We start from the raw sequence: 12,427 nt of genomic DNA on the forward strand, positions 1-12,427 counted from the left end.
ATCTTGGGGACAAGCTCTGCACCTCTGCAGTCATCAGCTTCTGGAGAATTCCTAAGAATCCTGTTTCATGCCTATTAATACGTCTTTTTCAACAAGCTTGAGGGAGATTTGCCCTCTGATTATGCCGGCTTTGTTCTGGTGGATATTTTGAAATTTTTTTAAAGTAATCTCTACACCTAATGTGGGGCTCAAACTCACAACTTTGAGATCAAGAGTTGCATGCTCTTCTGACTGAGCCAGCCACACGCCCCTATATGGATTTAAAAAAAAAAATTTTTTTTTCCATTTATTTATTTTTGAGAAACAGAGTGAGACAAAGTGTGAGTGGGGGAGGGGCAGACAGAGAAGGAGACACAGAATCTGAAGCAGGCTCCAGGCTCTGAGCTGTCAGCACAGAGCCTGAAGCGGGGCTTGAACCCACAAACTGTGAGATCATGACCTGAGCTGAAGTCGGACGCTCAACCGACTGAGCCACCCAGGCGCCCCCCTACATGGATATTTTGAAAATGCAGCTCGAACCTGTTAGGGAGACATCTGGAGGCATCAAATGAATTTCTAGTGGTATGAAGTTAAATTGGCCTGTAATAGGGTAGAATCCAGGATTCCAAGGAAAATTACAAAACACATGGGCTGGTCTGTTATTAACTCAGAAATAATTAACAAGAGATGGTCCCCAGAGGGGATAGATAGATCTTATTGCCATCAGTTTTGAGGGGTTACAGAGAAGGAGGGAGGCAAACCATAAGAGATTCTTAAATACTGAGAACAAACTGAGGGTTGATGAGGGGTGGGGGAGAGGAGAAAGTGGGTGATGGGCATTGAGGAAGGCACCTGTTGGGATGAGCACTGTCAAACAAATTTATTTGACAATAAATTATATTTAATTAAAAAAAAGAAGCGTGTTGACTTTTTATATTTTTTTTTTTTAATTTTTTTTTCAACATTTTTTATTTTATTTTTGGGACAGAGAGAGACAGAGCATGAACGGGGGAGGGGCAGAGAGAGAGGGAGACACAGAATCGGAAACAGGCTCCAGGCTCCGAGCCATCAGCCCAGAGCCTGACGCGGGGCTCGAACTCACGGACCGCGAGATCGTGACCTGGCTGAAGTCGGACGCTTAACCGACTGCGCCACCCAGGCGCCCCGACTTTTTATATTTTTAAAAATTTCTTTTAAAAATAAATTTTTTTGAGAGAGAGTGGAGGAGGGGTAGAGAGAGAGAGGGAGAGAGAATCCCAAACAGGTTCTGCACTGTCAGTGCAGAGCCTGGCCCCGGGCTCTTGGTTGTTTTCTCAGACCATGGCTACTACTCTGAATGTGATTTCTCTCTCTCTCAGGCACACACACTCATCCACCAAGACAAAAATTTCATAGCTATTTTTTTTTGATGTTTATTTTTGAAAGAGAGAGACAGAATGCAAGCAGGGGAGGGGCAGAGAGGGAGGGAGACACAGAATCCAAAGCAGGCTCCAGGCTCTGAGCTGTCAGCACAGAGCCGGATGCGGGGCTCAAACTCACGAACTGCGAGATCATGACCTGAGCTGAAGTCCGACGCCCAACAGACTGAGCCTCCCAGGCGCTCCATTCATAGCTATTGTTTTAAATACCTCCAAAGTGGGGCACCCAGGTGGCTCAGTCGGTTGAGGATCCAACTTTGGTCTGGGTCATGTTCTCACAGTCTGTGAGTTCAAGTCCCGTGTTGGGCTCTGGGCTGACAGCCCAGAGCCTGGAGCCTGCTTCAGATTCTGAGTCTCCCTCTCTCTCTCTGCCCCTCCCCTGCTGATGCTGTCTCTGTCTGTCTCTTAAAAATAAGTAAACATTAAAGAAATTTAAATACCTCTGAAGGTAGATTTCTTTCTTATAGGTCCCTTCTGGTACTAACATTTCCCTCAAAAAACTAATCTCAACCCCTGGTCCTGTAAAAATTGGACACTGACTTCACAGAATGCTTCTGCTGAGGTCATTATAACCCTATCAGCAAGACCTAGACCATCAGGAATGGGAACTAGCCTTGGGACATTTTGTTCTTTTCAGAGACTCCAGCCTGTTGGGCTGCTATTGTTTAACTCCACTCAAGCAATCTTTCCCTCTTGGGGTGCCTGCGTGGCTCAGTTGGTTAAGCATCTTGACTTGATTTTGGCTCGGGTCATGATCTCAAATTCTAGTGAGACTAAAAGTAAAAGCCTCTGGGGCGCCTGGGCGGCTCAGTCGGTTAAGTATCTGACTTGGGCTCAGGTCATGATCTCACAGTTCGTGAGTTCGAGCCCTGCATTGGGTGAGCTTGAGCCCCACATCGGTTGAGCCCCGTTTCTCTCTCCCTCTTTCTTTCTCTGCCCCTCATGGGATTCTCTCTCTCTCTCTTCCGCTCCCTCTGTCTCTGCCCCTGGCTCACTTGTGCCCTCTCTCTCTCAAAAGAAAAGAAAAAGCCGCCTGGCTCTCTAGAGACCAGCTGGACTTTGGGACGTTTCCATGGCTTGAGTTTGGTCATCTAGGCCCCTGTCTCCAAGGTTTATTGTGAAGACTAATCATTATCTTGTTTCTGGTAACTGCTTGTGCATTTATATGTATCCTGTCCAGAGTGTTAAATGGCAACTGTGCAGCCCTTGTCACCTCAGGGGATCCGACACAAACACATCTAACACAAACCCAAATCCTGTAATGTCTTTCCTAACACCCTTAACTGAGATGCTCATCGTTCCCCACGGTGTGTGTATTCTCCCTTGTTGCAATGAGCTAATACACCCAGCTTTGTTTAATCATTGGTGTGCTCCTGGTGGTCTTTGGCTGAAGTCTAAGAACATTATTTACTTAAAAAATCCAAGAGAATCATCTAAAAAACTTCTAGACCTAATAAGAAAAGGTGACCAGAAATAAGATCAAATGTGAAATTGAATAGCCTTCCCTTATAGACATTAAAACATTTTCCAATGTAATAGAAAAGGACATTGTTCCTCATGATAAGAAAATCCATCAACTTCCTGGGAATGCCTTGAGCGAGAAAATTATGAACTCTACACATTTTTACAGAAGAAAAAAAAAATTGGTTTCAAAGAATGAAAAGAGATATCGTGTTCCAGGCATGAAGAATCAACACTGGAGAAATGGATCCCCGAATTAATCTATATATTCAATTTAACACCAGTAGAATCCCTTTTCATCTCCTAAATCATGAAATATTTTCAAATGGACAATAATCTGCAGAAGATATTGATACAATGGATGCCTGGGAACTCTCATCATTTTCTCATTTGCCTCAGATTTTTTTCTTTAAGAAACAAAATATTTTGGGGCACCTGGCTCAGTTGATTAAGCGTCTGACTCCTGATTTCCGGTCAGGTCATGATATCACGGTTTATGAGATCTGCACTGACAGCAAGGAGCCTGCTTGGGATTCTCTCTCTCTCTGCCCCTCCCCTGTTCGCTCTCTCTCTCAAAATAAGTAAGTAAACTTAAAGAAAAAGAAACAAACAAAATATTTCCGGTCCAGCTGAAACCTATCCCTCCACCCAATTCTATCCTCCCCTCATCCTCTGAGGTAAGTGCAATTCTGAGTTTATTACAGATCATTTCCTTGCATCTTTTTATTCTTTTATTATATAATTAGGGATCCATGAACTGCATGTATTGTTTGCATGTGTTTAAAACAAATATCATACTCTACATAGCAGTCTTTGACTTTCCTTCTTCTGTCTCATACTGTAAGCTTGAGAATGATCCATGTTGATACACATGTCTCTAGTTCGAATTTAACTCTTTAGTGAGATATACATACATAAAAGTCAATGCTAGAAGAGTCCAATCTGATGAATATTTTTTTTTATTTTTGAGAGAGAGAGAGCACGCACGCAAGAGAGAGCAGGGTAGGGGCTCCTGGGTGGCTCAGTCAGTTGAGTGTCCGACTTTGGCTCAGGTTATGATCTCATGGTTTGTGGGTTCAAGCCCTGCGTTGGGCTCTGTGCTGACAGCTCAGAGCCTGGAACCTGCTTTGCATTTTGTGTCTCCCTCTCTCTCTCTCTGCTCCTCCTCTGCTCACACTCTCTCACCCAAAAATAAATAAACATTAAAAAATTTAAAAAAGAGAGAGAGAGAGAGAGAGAGAGAGAGAGAGAGAGAGGAAGAGAGAGAATCCCAAGCAGTATCTTCAGTCAGCGCAGAGCCCGACTCGGGGCTTGAGAACACAAAACCATGAGATCATGACATGAGCCGAGATCATGAGTCAGAGGCTTAACTGACTGAGCCACCCAGGCGCCCCATGAATGTTCTTAAACTGAATGCACATGATCATCTAAGATGACTGTGTGAATGCCCAAGATTGCCACCAACTTCATCTCCACGGAGTCACTGAGATTACTGAGATTATTACTTTAACAAAGGGAGCTCAGAAATTGTTACGATGCCCTGTGAAAACCTTCAAATGACACCTGTCATGACTGATAATTATGTGTTGGAAATTAGGGTGCAAAACACATGTCGGAAACTCTAAGTGCTATAAATAAGGATATAAATAAATGCCAGCTTTGCCACTTTCAAGTCAGTGTGACCATGGGTGAGTTGCTTTACCTCTTCGTGCGTTCGGTTTCTTCCTATGTATAATGAGGGTAACAAAAGGAAGGTTTCTCTGTCCCCTCAGAAGGGATTGTTGGCCCATCCTTCCTCTTCCACATGTTCGCAGGCAATTTGATGACACTGCAGATTCTCTAGAGGTGGCTCCCATTGTCCACTGCAGAGATTGGCCCCAAATGGGCTCCTTGACACCATCTGAGCTTGGCTCTCTAAAGGTGTATCCGCAGGGGAGGCTGCCCTCCCACCCACTTCGATGACGTGGGGTGCTGGGGGCTGGGGCTGGTAGAGCTGCCCTGCCCAGTCAGGCCCTGTTCTCTGATTGCCACTAAGAAAACAAAGCAGGGGCACCTGGATGGCATAGTCGATTAAGTGTCTGACTTTGGCTCAGGTCATGATCTCGAGGTTCATGAGTTCAAGCCCCGCGATCGGGCTCTGTGCTGGTGGTACAGAGCCTGCTTCGGAGTCTCTCTCTCCCCCTCTGCCCCTTCCTCACTTGTACTCTCTCTCTCTCTCTCAAAATAAATAAGTAAACTTAAAAAAAAAGAAAACAAAGGAAATAAGAACACTCAGACCAGCACCCCCAGACACAGGATAAGGTGTATGAGTCCAACTCTCTTGTCTCTCTTGCTTTCTCTCTGCCTTTCTCTGCTCTCTCACTGCTTTGTTTTGTTCTCTCTCTGCCCATTTTCAACCCCTGCCCTCTGCACTGACTCTCCTAATCTTTATGTCTATCTCCCCACTTACACTCTTTTCCCATCATTTTCACTTGTCATACTGTTTTTTCTTTCTTGATATCTCTCTCTGTGTCTCTGTCTCTCTTTTGATGTCTCTGTAAATTCTGCCTTCTCTTTGTCTCACTACCTTTCTCTGTGTCTGTCCTTTTCTACTTTCTTTGGGTCTAATTTCCCCATGTCTGTCTCCCCATCCTCTCAGGGTCTCTGCCTTAGACCGTGATTCCTTACCCAACTGTCATGGCTGGACCCCCTCGTACTTCCCTGATTCTGTCCATCTTTCTAACCCTTCTTGTCCACCAAATATTCCCCCCCACCGCCTGCCCCATGCACATCAGTGGGTGGCAAAACCAGGGGCCACAGGGAGTGTGGGAGCCACCAGCCAGGGATGGTGGCAGAGAAATGGGGGAGGAGGGCTGAGAGGCAGCTGAAAGCATATGGAGGGTGACTTGGGGCTAAGGGGATGGGTGTGGGGGGATCAGGATAAGAAGATAGGAAGGAAGAACTTGAGGCATGAAATCCTTGTTGGAAGCAGATGGGATTAGAGATGAGAGTGAGACAGCCAGAGGGAGGAAGGGGTACCTTTCTGCTTCTCCGAGGCCCCTCAGCCAGAGTGTTATGGGAGGGGGACCTGATAGCCCTTCAGCGCAGCTCACAACTACAACAGCTGCCTCACCTTTCCTGCGGTTCCCTCCATCTAGTGCTGATGGTCTTCCCACATCCCTACCTGCATTTCTGACCCTCACATAGCATCTTACAGTTTGTCTCTGCCCTTTCTCCTCTCTTTTCCCATATCTTCTGTATGTCCCTCTCTGCCTCCATCTTTTTCTACCTCTCCATTGTTGTCTCTGTCTCCCTATGTGTGTCTCTAGGCTTCTATTTCTCTCTGTTCATCTCTCCATCTGTTTCTGTCTGTCTCTCACCTTCTCCATCTATTGCCTTTTCTTGGTCTCTGTAGTCCCTCCCGATGGAAACTGCCCAGGATCTGACCCCGTATTCCCTTCTCTGGGAAAGAGAAGCTGTCTGTGGGCCCAGACCCGACCTAGCCGCTGCCCCGTGGCCGGCTCCAGCTCTGGGGACCTGGGTGACTCTGGTGGCCCCGGGACCAGCTAGGAGTCCAGGGTCTCCGCGGACGCCAGGCCCCCATAGAGGCCTGATACTGCCCAGAGCCACTCTCACCCAAAGCCCTGAGCCTCAGTTGCTAAGCCTGGTCCTCCGCTACGAAAGCCAGCACTGGCCTGGCCCCCGCAGCCAGCGGCCCGAGGAGCCAGAGTAGAAAGGCCTGAAGGTCGCCACAAACTGTGCTGAGGTCCCACAAATCCAGCTGCCTTCCAGGTCCAGAGACAGTGAACAGAGTCCCGGGGTTGGGGAGGGGCAGGGGGGTGGGACCTGGTGGTGAAGGAAGAAGGGTCTTGCGTGGAAGTGGCAAGACCAAAGAGGCCCAGAAAGGACCACAGCCTGGGATACCCTGGGCCTGACGGGCACCTGGGCCGTAAAGGTTGTGTGTGCCACTGCTGCTGATGTGCCTGCTCGTGGAGCTTTGAGTTTGAGGTCAGGGCCCTGCGAGGGCTGTGTGCATAGTGCTGGTGGTCCACCCTCACTTTGCTTCCCGGGAGGTCTTCAGCCTGGTGGCTGCAAAATGTCTGCCACTGAGGCACTCAAGCAGGCAGTGTTGCAGTTCTGCTACTATTGAGGCCTTGAAGCCACAGGGAGGTCAGGAACTCCGTAGTTTCGCCCCCAGGAAGCAATTTTGGATAAGGACATAACCGCTTTTTTTTTTTTTTTTTAATTTTTTTTCAACGTTTTTTATTTATTTTTGGGACAGAGAGAGACAGAGCATGAACGGGGGAGGGGCAGAGAGAGAGGGAGACACAGAATCGGAAACAGGCTCCAGGCTCCGAGCCATCAGCCCAGAGCCTGACGCGGGGCTCGAACTCACGGACCGCGAGATCGTGACCTGGCTGAAGTCGGACGCTTAACCGACTGCGCCACCCAGGCGCCCCACATAACCGCTTTTTAATGGCTTGCACAGAAAAGACCGTTCTTAGGTCTCCCATGAGGCCATTGGTACCCCAGTGGTGACAATATTTGTCTCGTATGTAGGGGTCTGCATGGAAGAAACAGTGTTTGGGGCTAAAGTCCATCCAGAAAAATCTCTTTCCCATAACCATCCCCCACCCCAATATGAAAACTTTCTGGTTATTTTATGGTTGCCCTTAAAAAAATTACAGGGGCATTGGGTGGCTCAGTCAGATAAGTTTCCGACTTCAGCCCAGGTCATGATCTCGCAGTTCGTGAGCTGGAGCCCCACATCAGGCTCTGTGCTGACAGCTCAGAGCCTGGAGCCTGCTTCAGATTCTGTGTCTCCTCCTCTCTCTGTTCCTCCCCCACTCACGCTCTCTCTCTCTCTCTCTCAAAAATAAACATTAAAAAAATTACAACACAGACCATCATGGAGCACAAGTATCTCTGTGATACAGCAGAGACTGACACAGGGCATCTTCCTCAAGAAAGCTGGGTCTCTCTGACACCTACTTCCATCCCAGGTTCACAGGCCACACAGAGGGAGACTACCTTCATAAATGGGTTGACTGGTATCCAGAAAGCCAGAATTTATTGTGAGGCCAGATTTTCCAGCCTTGGCAATGGGGGCATGGGAAGGAGGGGCCAAGGTATTGGTGTGCATGTGAGGGTAAGGGGTGCAAGATGCAGAACTATACCCCGCCCCCCAGCAATCCTTCTGTTCACTCACTTCTTTCCCAAGCCTATTCCCCTGTTTGCTTATGATTCATCACCGGGCCCCCACATACCCTTATTCATGTACCTATTCATATCTTGATTCATTCCCCCTCCTGCTCATTCATCCCACAAATATTTAGTAGAGCGCCACTCTCTGTGGGATTCCAAATCCTACGGCTTCTGAGTCCCTGAAGAGGGCTCTGCCCCTTGTCCTTAAGGAGGGGCTCCCATGGGTGACCCAAGGAATACATACACAGGCATTTCAAAACTGGCTTTAAATACTCATCAGGGCGCCACGAAAAGGGGATGGGGTGAGAACTTGTTACATGTGAGTGTGGGGTTGGGGTGCCCTGAGAGAGAAGGGGACCCATCCGTCAGGGCAGCTGGGGTGCCCCACCCCCACCCTGGGACAAGGAAGCAGAGTAGAAGCCCTCTCTGGAGGGTCCCAGGGCCAACTGGGAGCCAGCCCTCCCTTCGAGGTAGATCATCTGGGAGGGAACGGAGGAGGGGCTCCCATGGTGGTGATGAGAGGCAGTCACTTCCTCAGTGGTACTGCTGATAGCTGGGATAGCCTGGGGCTGGGGTACCCTCCTTAGGGGGCAGCTGGCTGGGGTCCTCCAGGAACGGGGGTGCTGGAGAGGATAGAATCAGGTAAGGGTGAGAAGCAGTGCACAGGCAGAGCAGAGCATTCTGCCCCTCTCCCTGACCAGCATGCGCCAGGTACTCACCATTGCGGAACTGCTGGGCAGTGTAGCGAGTGAGGAGGATGCCAACGCCCTCTATGAGGGCCAGCAGGATGCCCCCCATCATTGCTGAGCCCACCATGGCCAATGGGCCACCTGGGAGAGTGAAGAGGCAGGGAGAAAAAGGTGAGGGCAGGCAGAACAGGGTGGAAGGGGCTGGGGCCAGGGGCCGGGGCACTCACTGCGGGCAGCCAGCACAGCCCCAGTCAGTGCTCCACTGGTGATGGAGTTCCAGGGATCTTCCTTGCCCCGCAGCCGCACCAGACCACAGTCGATGGTGGAGAACAGGCCTCCCCACACGGCAAAGCTACCTGCAGGGAGACCAAGGCCTGATTAATGTTCCTGAGGAATCCCAAGAATCCACAGCACAGGGTCTGGGGACCTCCAAGGCCTGAATGCTCTGGCAATGAAAGGGGAGAAAAACCCAAACACAAAGGCAGATGAGTAAACTATAGGATATTCCCCCTCTACCATCATGACTGCTCCTTCTTCAAGTGACCCCTAATCGTCAGCAACATTCCCTTTACATTTGTAGGGGTCTAAAGTGTTTGGAAGCAAATTTTTCTTCTCTATGATTTTTAAGAGAACCACTTTGATCTTCCTAACCAACACACAGAGTTGGGAATTCCAATCTTGGTTTAAGGGAGAAGAAAACAGGTTAGGAAAGCCAGTTAATATGACAGTTAAAGGCCTTACTATGTGCCAGGACCTGTTCTAGGCACAGCACGTTATTTGACTTCTGAAGTCTTAAATTCGTTCATATTATTCAAGTGCTTAGCAGAGCAACCGGCACTCAGCAAATACTATGTAAACTACAGAAATTATGAAACAACTTAGGTGGTTATTGCTATCATCATCCCCATGTTACAGATGAGGTTTGGAGAGGTTAAGCCATGAGCCCAAAGTCATACATCAGGGAAAATCCAGGAACTGGATTTAAACTCCAGAATTCACATTCTCACCCCCTACAAAACATCACTGACCCAGAAATCCCCAGGTAGAGTTGGGACTGGAATCTGTACTCCAAATTTGCAGTCTAGACCCAAAGGAGCAACCACCCCCAACATGGTATCACATCTCTTATGTCTCTCCAAGCCTCTCACCTCCAATCTGGGGGGCTCGGATCCTCACAGCGTTGACACTACCTCTCAATCGGTGCCGTATTCCCTGGGAAAAGCGAGGAGTTGGGGAGTCAGAATAGGGATGAGGTCCCTGGCACACAGGGTTTCTAGCTTTTAAGAGAGGGAGAGTGATGGATTAGGGGTATCAGGAGTAGAGATGTGGAGAAGTGGCCAAGAACTAGGAGGCTGGGGAGCACTCTAATATGGGTGTCCTCAGACCAGCGCTGACAAGTTCTCATTTGTTCAATGATTACTAACATCTGTGTGCCAGGCACCATGCTGTATGCAGGGATAGTGAATGAGACAGACCTTAGCCCCTGCCCCCTCAGAACTCACGTTATAGTGGGAGACAGATCCCTAGCAGAGGTACAGATAAACAAGATGCTTTAGACATCAATACATACTCTAGAGGAAAGAGGATCAAGAAATATGATAGGGGCGCCTGGGTGGCTCAGTTGGTTGAGCACCTGACTTCGGCTCAGGTCATGATCTCATGGTTTGTGCGTTCGAGCCCTGCGTCAGGCTCTGTGCTGACAGCTCAGAGCCTGGAGCCTGCTTTGGACTCTGTCTCCCTCTTTCTCTGCCCCTCCCCAGCTTGCACTCTGTCTCTCTCTCTCAAAAATAAATAAAACATTAAATTTTTTTTAAAAAAAGGAGATATGATAACAACTGAGGGGTTAGGAAAGGACTCCAAAGGAGGGGGCATTTGTGCTGAGGTTTTGAGGATGAGAACAGGAAACTTGGGCAAGGATCCAGGAAAGAGTCCCAGGAGTTGAGGGGAGGGATAGGACTAGATATGTAAATTGCAGGGACCTTGGCAAATGGATGGCATTTAAAGCCATGAAATTTGAGAAGATCTTGGAAGAGGGTGGTCAGAGAACGACAGAGAACTGATTAGGTTAAATTAAAAGCATTTTCAGGGTGCCTGGCTGGCTTGGTCAGTTGAGCACGCAGTGCTCAATCTGAGGGTGGGTCATGAGTTCGAGCCCCACGCTGGGCATTAAGCCTACTTAAAATAAATGAATGAATGAATGAATGAATAAATAAATAAAAGCATTTTCTTAACTTTAAGGCTGTCCTTCTCCTGCCAGTTAAACTCCTGTCACTTCCCCGTACAGGTTTCTGACCCAGAATCCGCCTCTGGGTAAAATCTTTCTGGCTTTGCACAGTTAGGATTTGGTAATGATCGTTTTGACAGTGCAGCATTTCTACAGAGGAGCTCCAGTTGGGTTGGGGGGAGAAGGGGTGGTGTTGAGGGACATGGGGCCCTGTCTGCAGTTCTCCCGGAATCACATATCCTGGAGCCAGGCAGGGCACACAGTAGGTGAGCAGGCACCATAACGAGTAAGTGCATACGACTGGCAGCTCCAAGCAGTTTTCAGAGCAATATCGCGTGTGGGCAGGGAAGGACCCCCTGCACCACCCACGGAAGGCCACAACTCACGACAGGGGCGTTGCGGAAGCCCTTGATGGCCTGGAAAACTCCGCCGCCGATGACGCCCATAGTGAAGGCTCCACCGCAATCGTCCACAATTCGCCATGGGCTGCAAGCCAGAAGGGGAGGATGGGGTTAAGTGAGCCCCTCGACCCCCGCCAGGTCACATGGACTCTTTCCAACTGGGAGAAACCAAGTCACCCGAATGAGAAGCAGCACTTCAGATAATGAGATTATTTTCCCCCTCACTTATGCAAGAAATGGTGCAAAAGGGGAAAAGTATTAGTCTTTGCCCTGTCCGCACCTCCCCGTATAGCCAACCAAGGAATCTGCCAACTGCTTTACTACCATCAAAAGATTAAGTGAACTCATACAAGCAGAGTGGGCGCGTGTAAATCAGCGTTACGTGTTAATTTGCTAATGTTATTAAAGCGGGAAATGGTCTCACCCCCGTCTCCGACAATGAGAACGTCCAACCAAACCCCGCCTCCTTCCCTCCTTCTTTTAACCGGCTGCAGCTGGTAAAAACCAAGAGCGGACCGTGGGGAGGATACAGCTTGTCCACAATAGGCTCACCCAGGCCCCGCCCCCAACACCTCAAGAGACCGGGGAAAAGCCACGCGTGGCAACCCTGGGGATTTCCGCTCGACACCGCGCCACCCCTCGGCCGGAATGGACTCGGCCCGCGTGTCTCTTTTAGTTAACAAAGAGGGACTGGGGAGATACGGAGTCGAGGGAAACGTGGAGTGGTTGGTCCTGCACGGCATCTTCTCCAGGCGCATGCCTGTGGCTCCTCTTAACGGAGCCCGCGTGGAAGGAACGAAACTGGGGGAGCGGAAGGATACCACAAATGTCTCAGAGTTTCCCGAGTCTGGGACGTGGCGCGGTGTGGCCAGCACCTCTCCCGCCCGCCTCCCCCAGCTGGCCGTGGCGCCGCGGCAACAGTCCCGAGGCCTGTGCCCATCGCCGTACCAAGGCTCCCGAGCGTACTCCTCCATGGCGCCGGCGTCCGGCCGCGCAGTCTGGCTAAAACCTGGCCCGGCCACGCCCCCACTGTAAACGCACACAGGCGCCCGAGCTTGCCACCTATTCCAA

General features: G+C 49.5%; 1 protein-coding gene across 1 annotated transcript; it reads right to left on the reverse strand.

Annotated features, from left to right (window-relative positions):
• Positions 1-7,351: 7,351 nt before the first annotated feature.
• Positions 7,352-12,397, reverse strand: TIMM17B (translocase of inner mitochondrial membrane 17B). The gene is made up of 6 exons (XM_049643818.1): positions 12,305-12,397; positions 11,342-11,441; positions 9,880-9,943; positions 8,959-9,087; positions 8,762-8,872; positions 7,352-8,665 (listed from the first exon to the last, which is right to left on the reverse strand). The coding sequence occupies exons 1-6, from the start codon at positions 12,328-12,330 to the stop codon at positions 8,577-8,579; spliced, it is 519 nt and encodes a 172-aa protein (XP_049499775.1). The 5' UTR covers positions 12,331-12,397; the 3' UTR covers positions 7,352-8,576.
• Positions 12,398-12,427: the final 30 nt, after the last annotated feature.

This window comes from Panthera uncia, chromosome X (genome assembly GCF_023721935.1).
Source record: "Panthera uncia isolate 11264 chromosome X, Puncia_PCG_1.0, whole genome shotgun sequence".
Lineage (NCBI taxonomy): Eukaryota > Metazoa > Chordata > Mammalia > Carnivora > Felidae > Panthera > Panthera uncia.

Excerpts from the sequence above, each read along its gene's own strand:
- TIMM17B (XM_049643818.1), bottom strand. The coding sequence starts at position 12,330 with ATGGAGGAGTACGCTCGGGAGCCTTG. Across the intron at positions 11,442-12,304 it reads GAGTACGCTCGGGAGCCTTG|CCCATGGCGAATTGTGGACG; the intron begins GTACGGCGATGG and ends TCTGGCTTGCAG. Across the intron at positions 9,944-11,341 it reads GCTTCCGCAACGCCCCTGTC|GGAATACGGCACCGATTGAG; the intron begins GTGAGTTGTGGC and ends CGCTTTTCCCAG.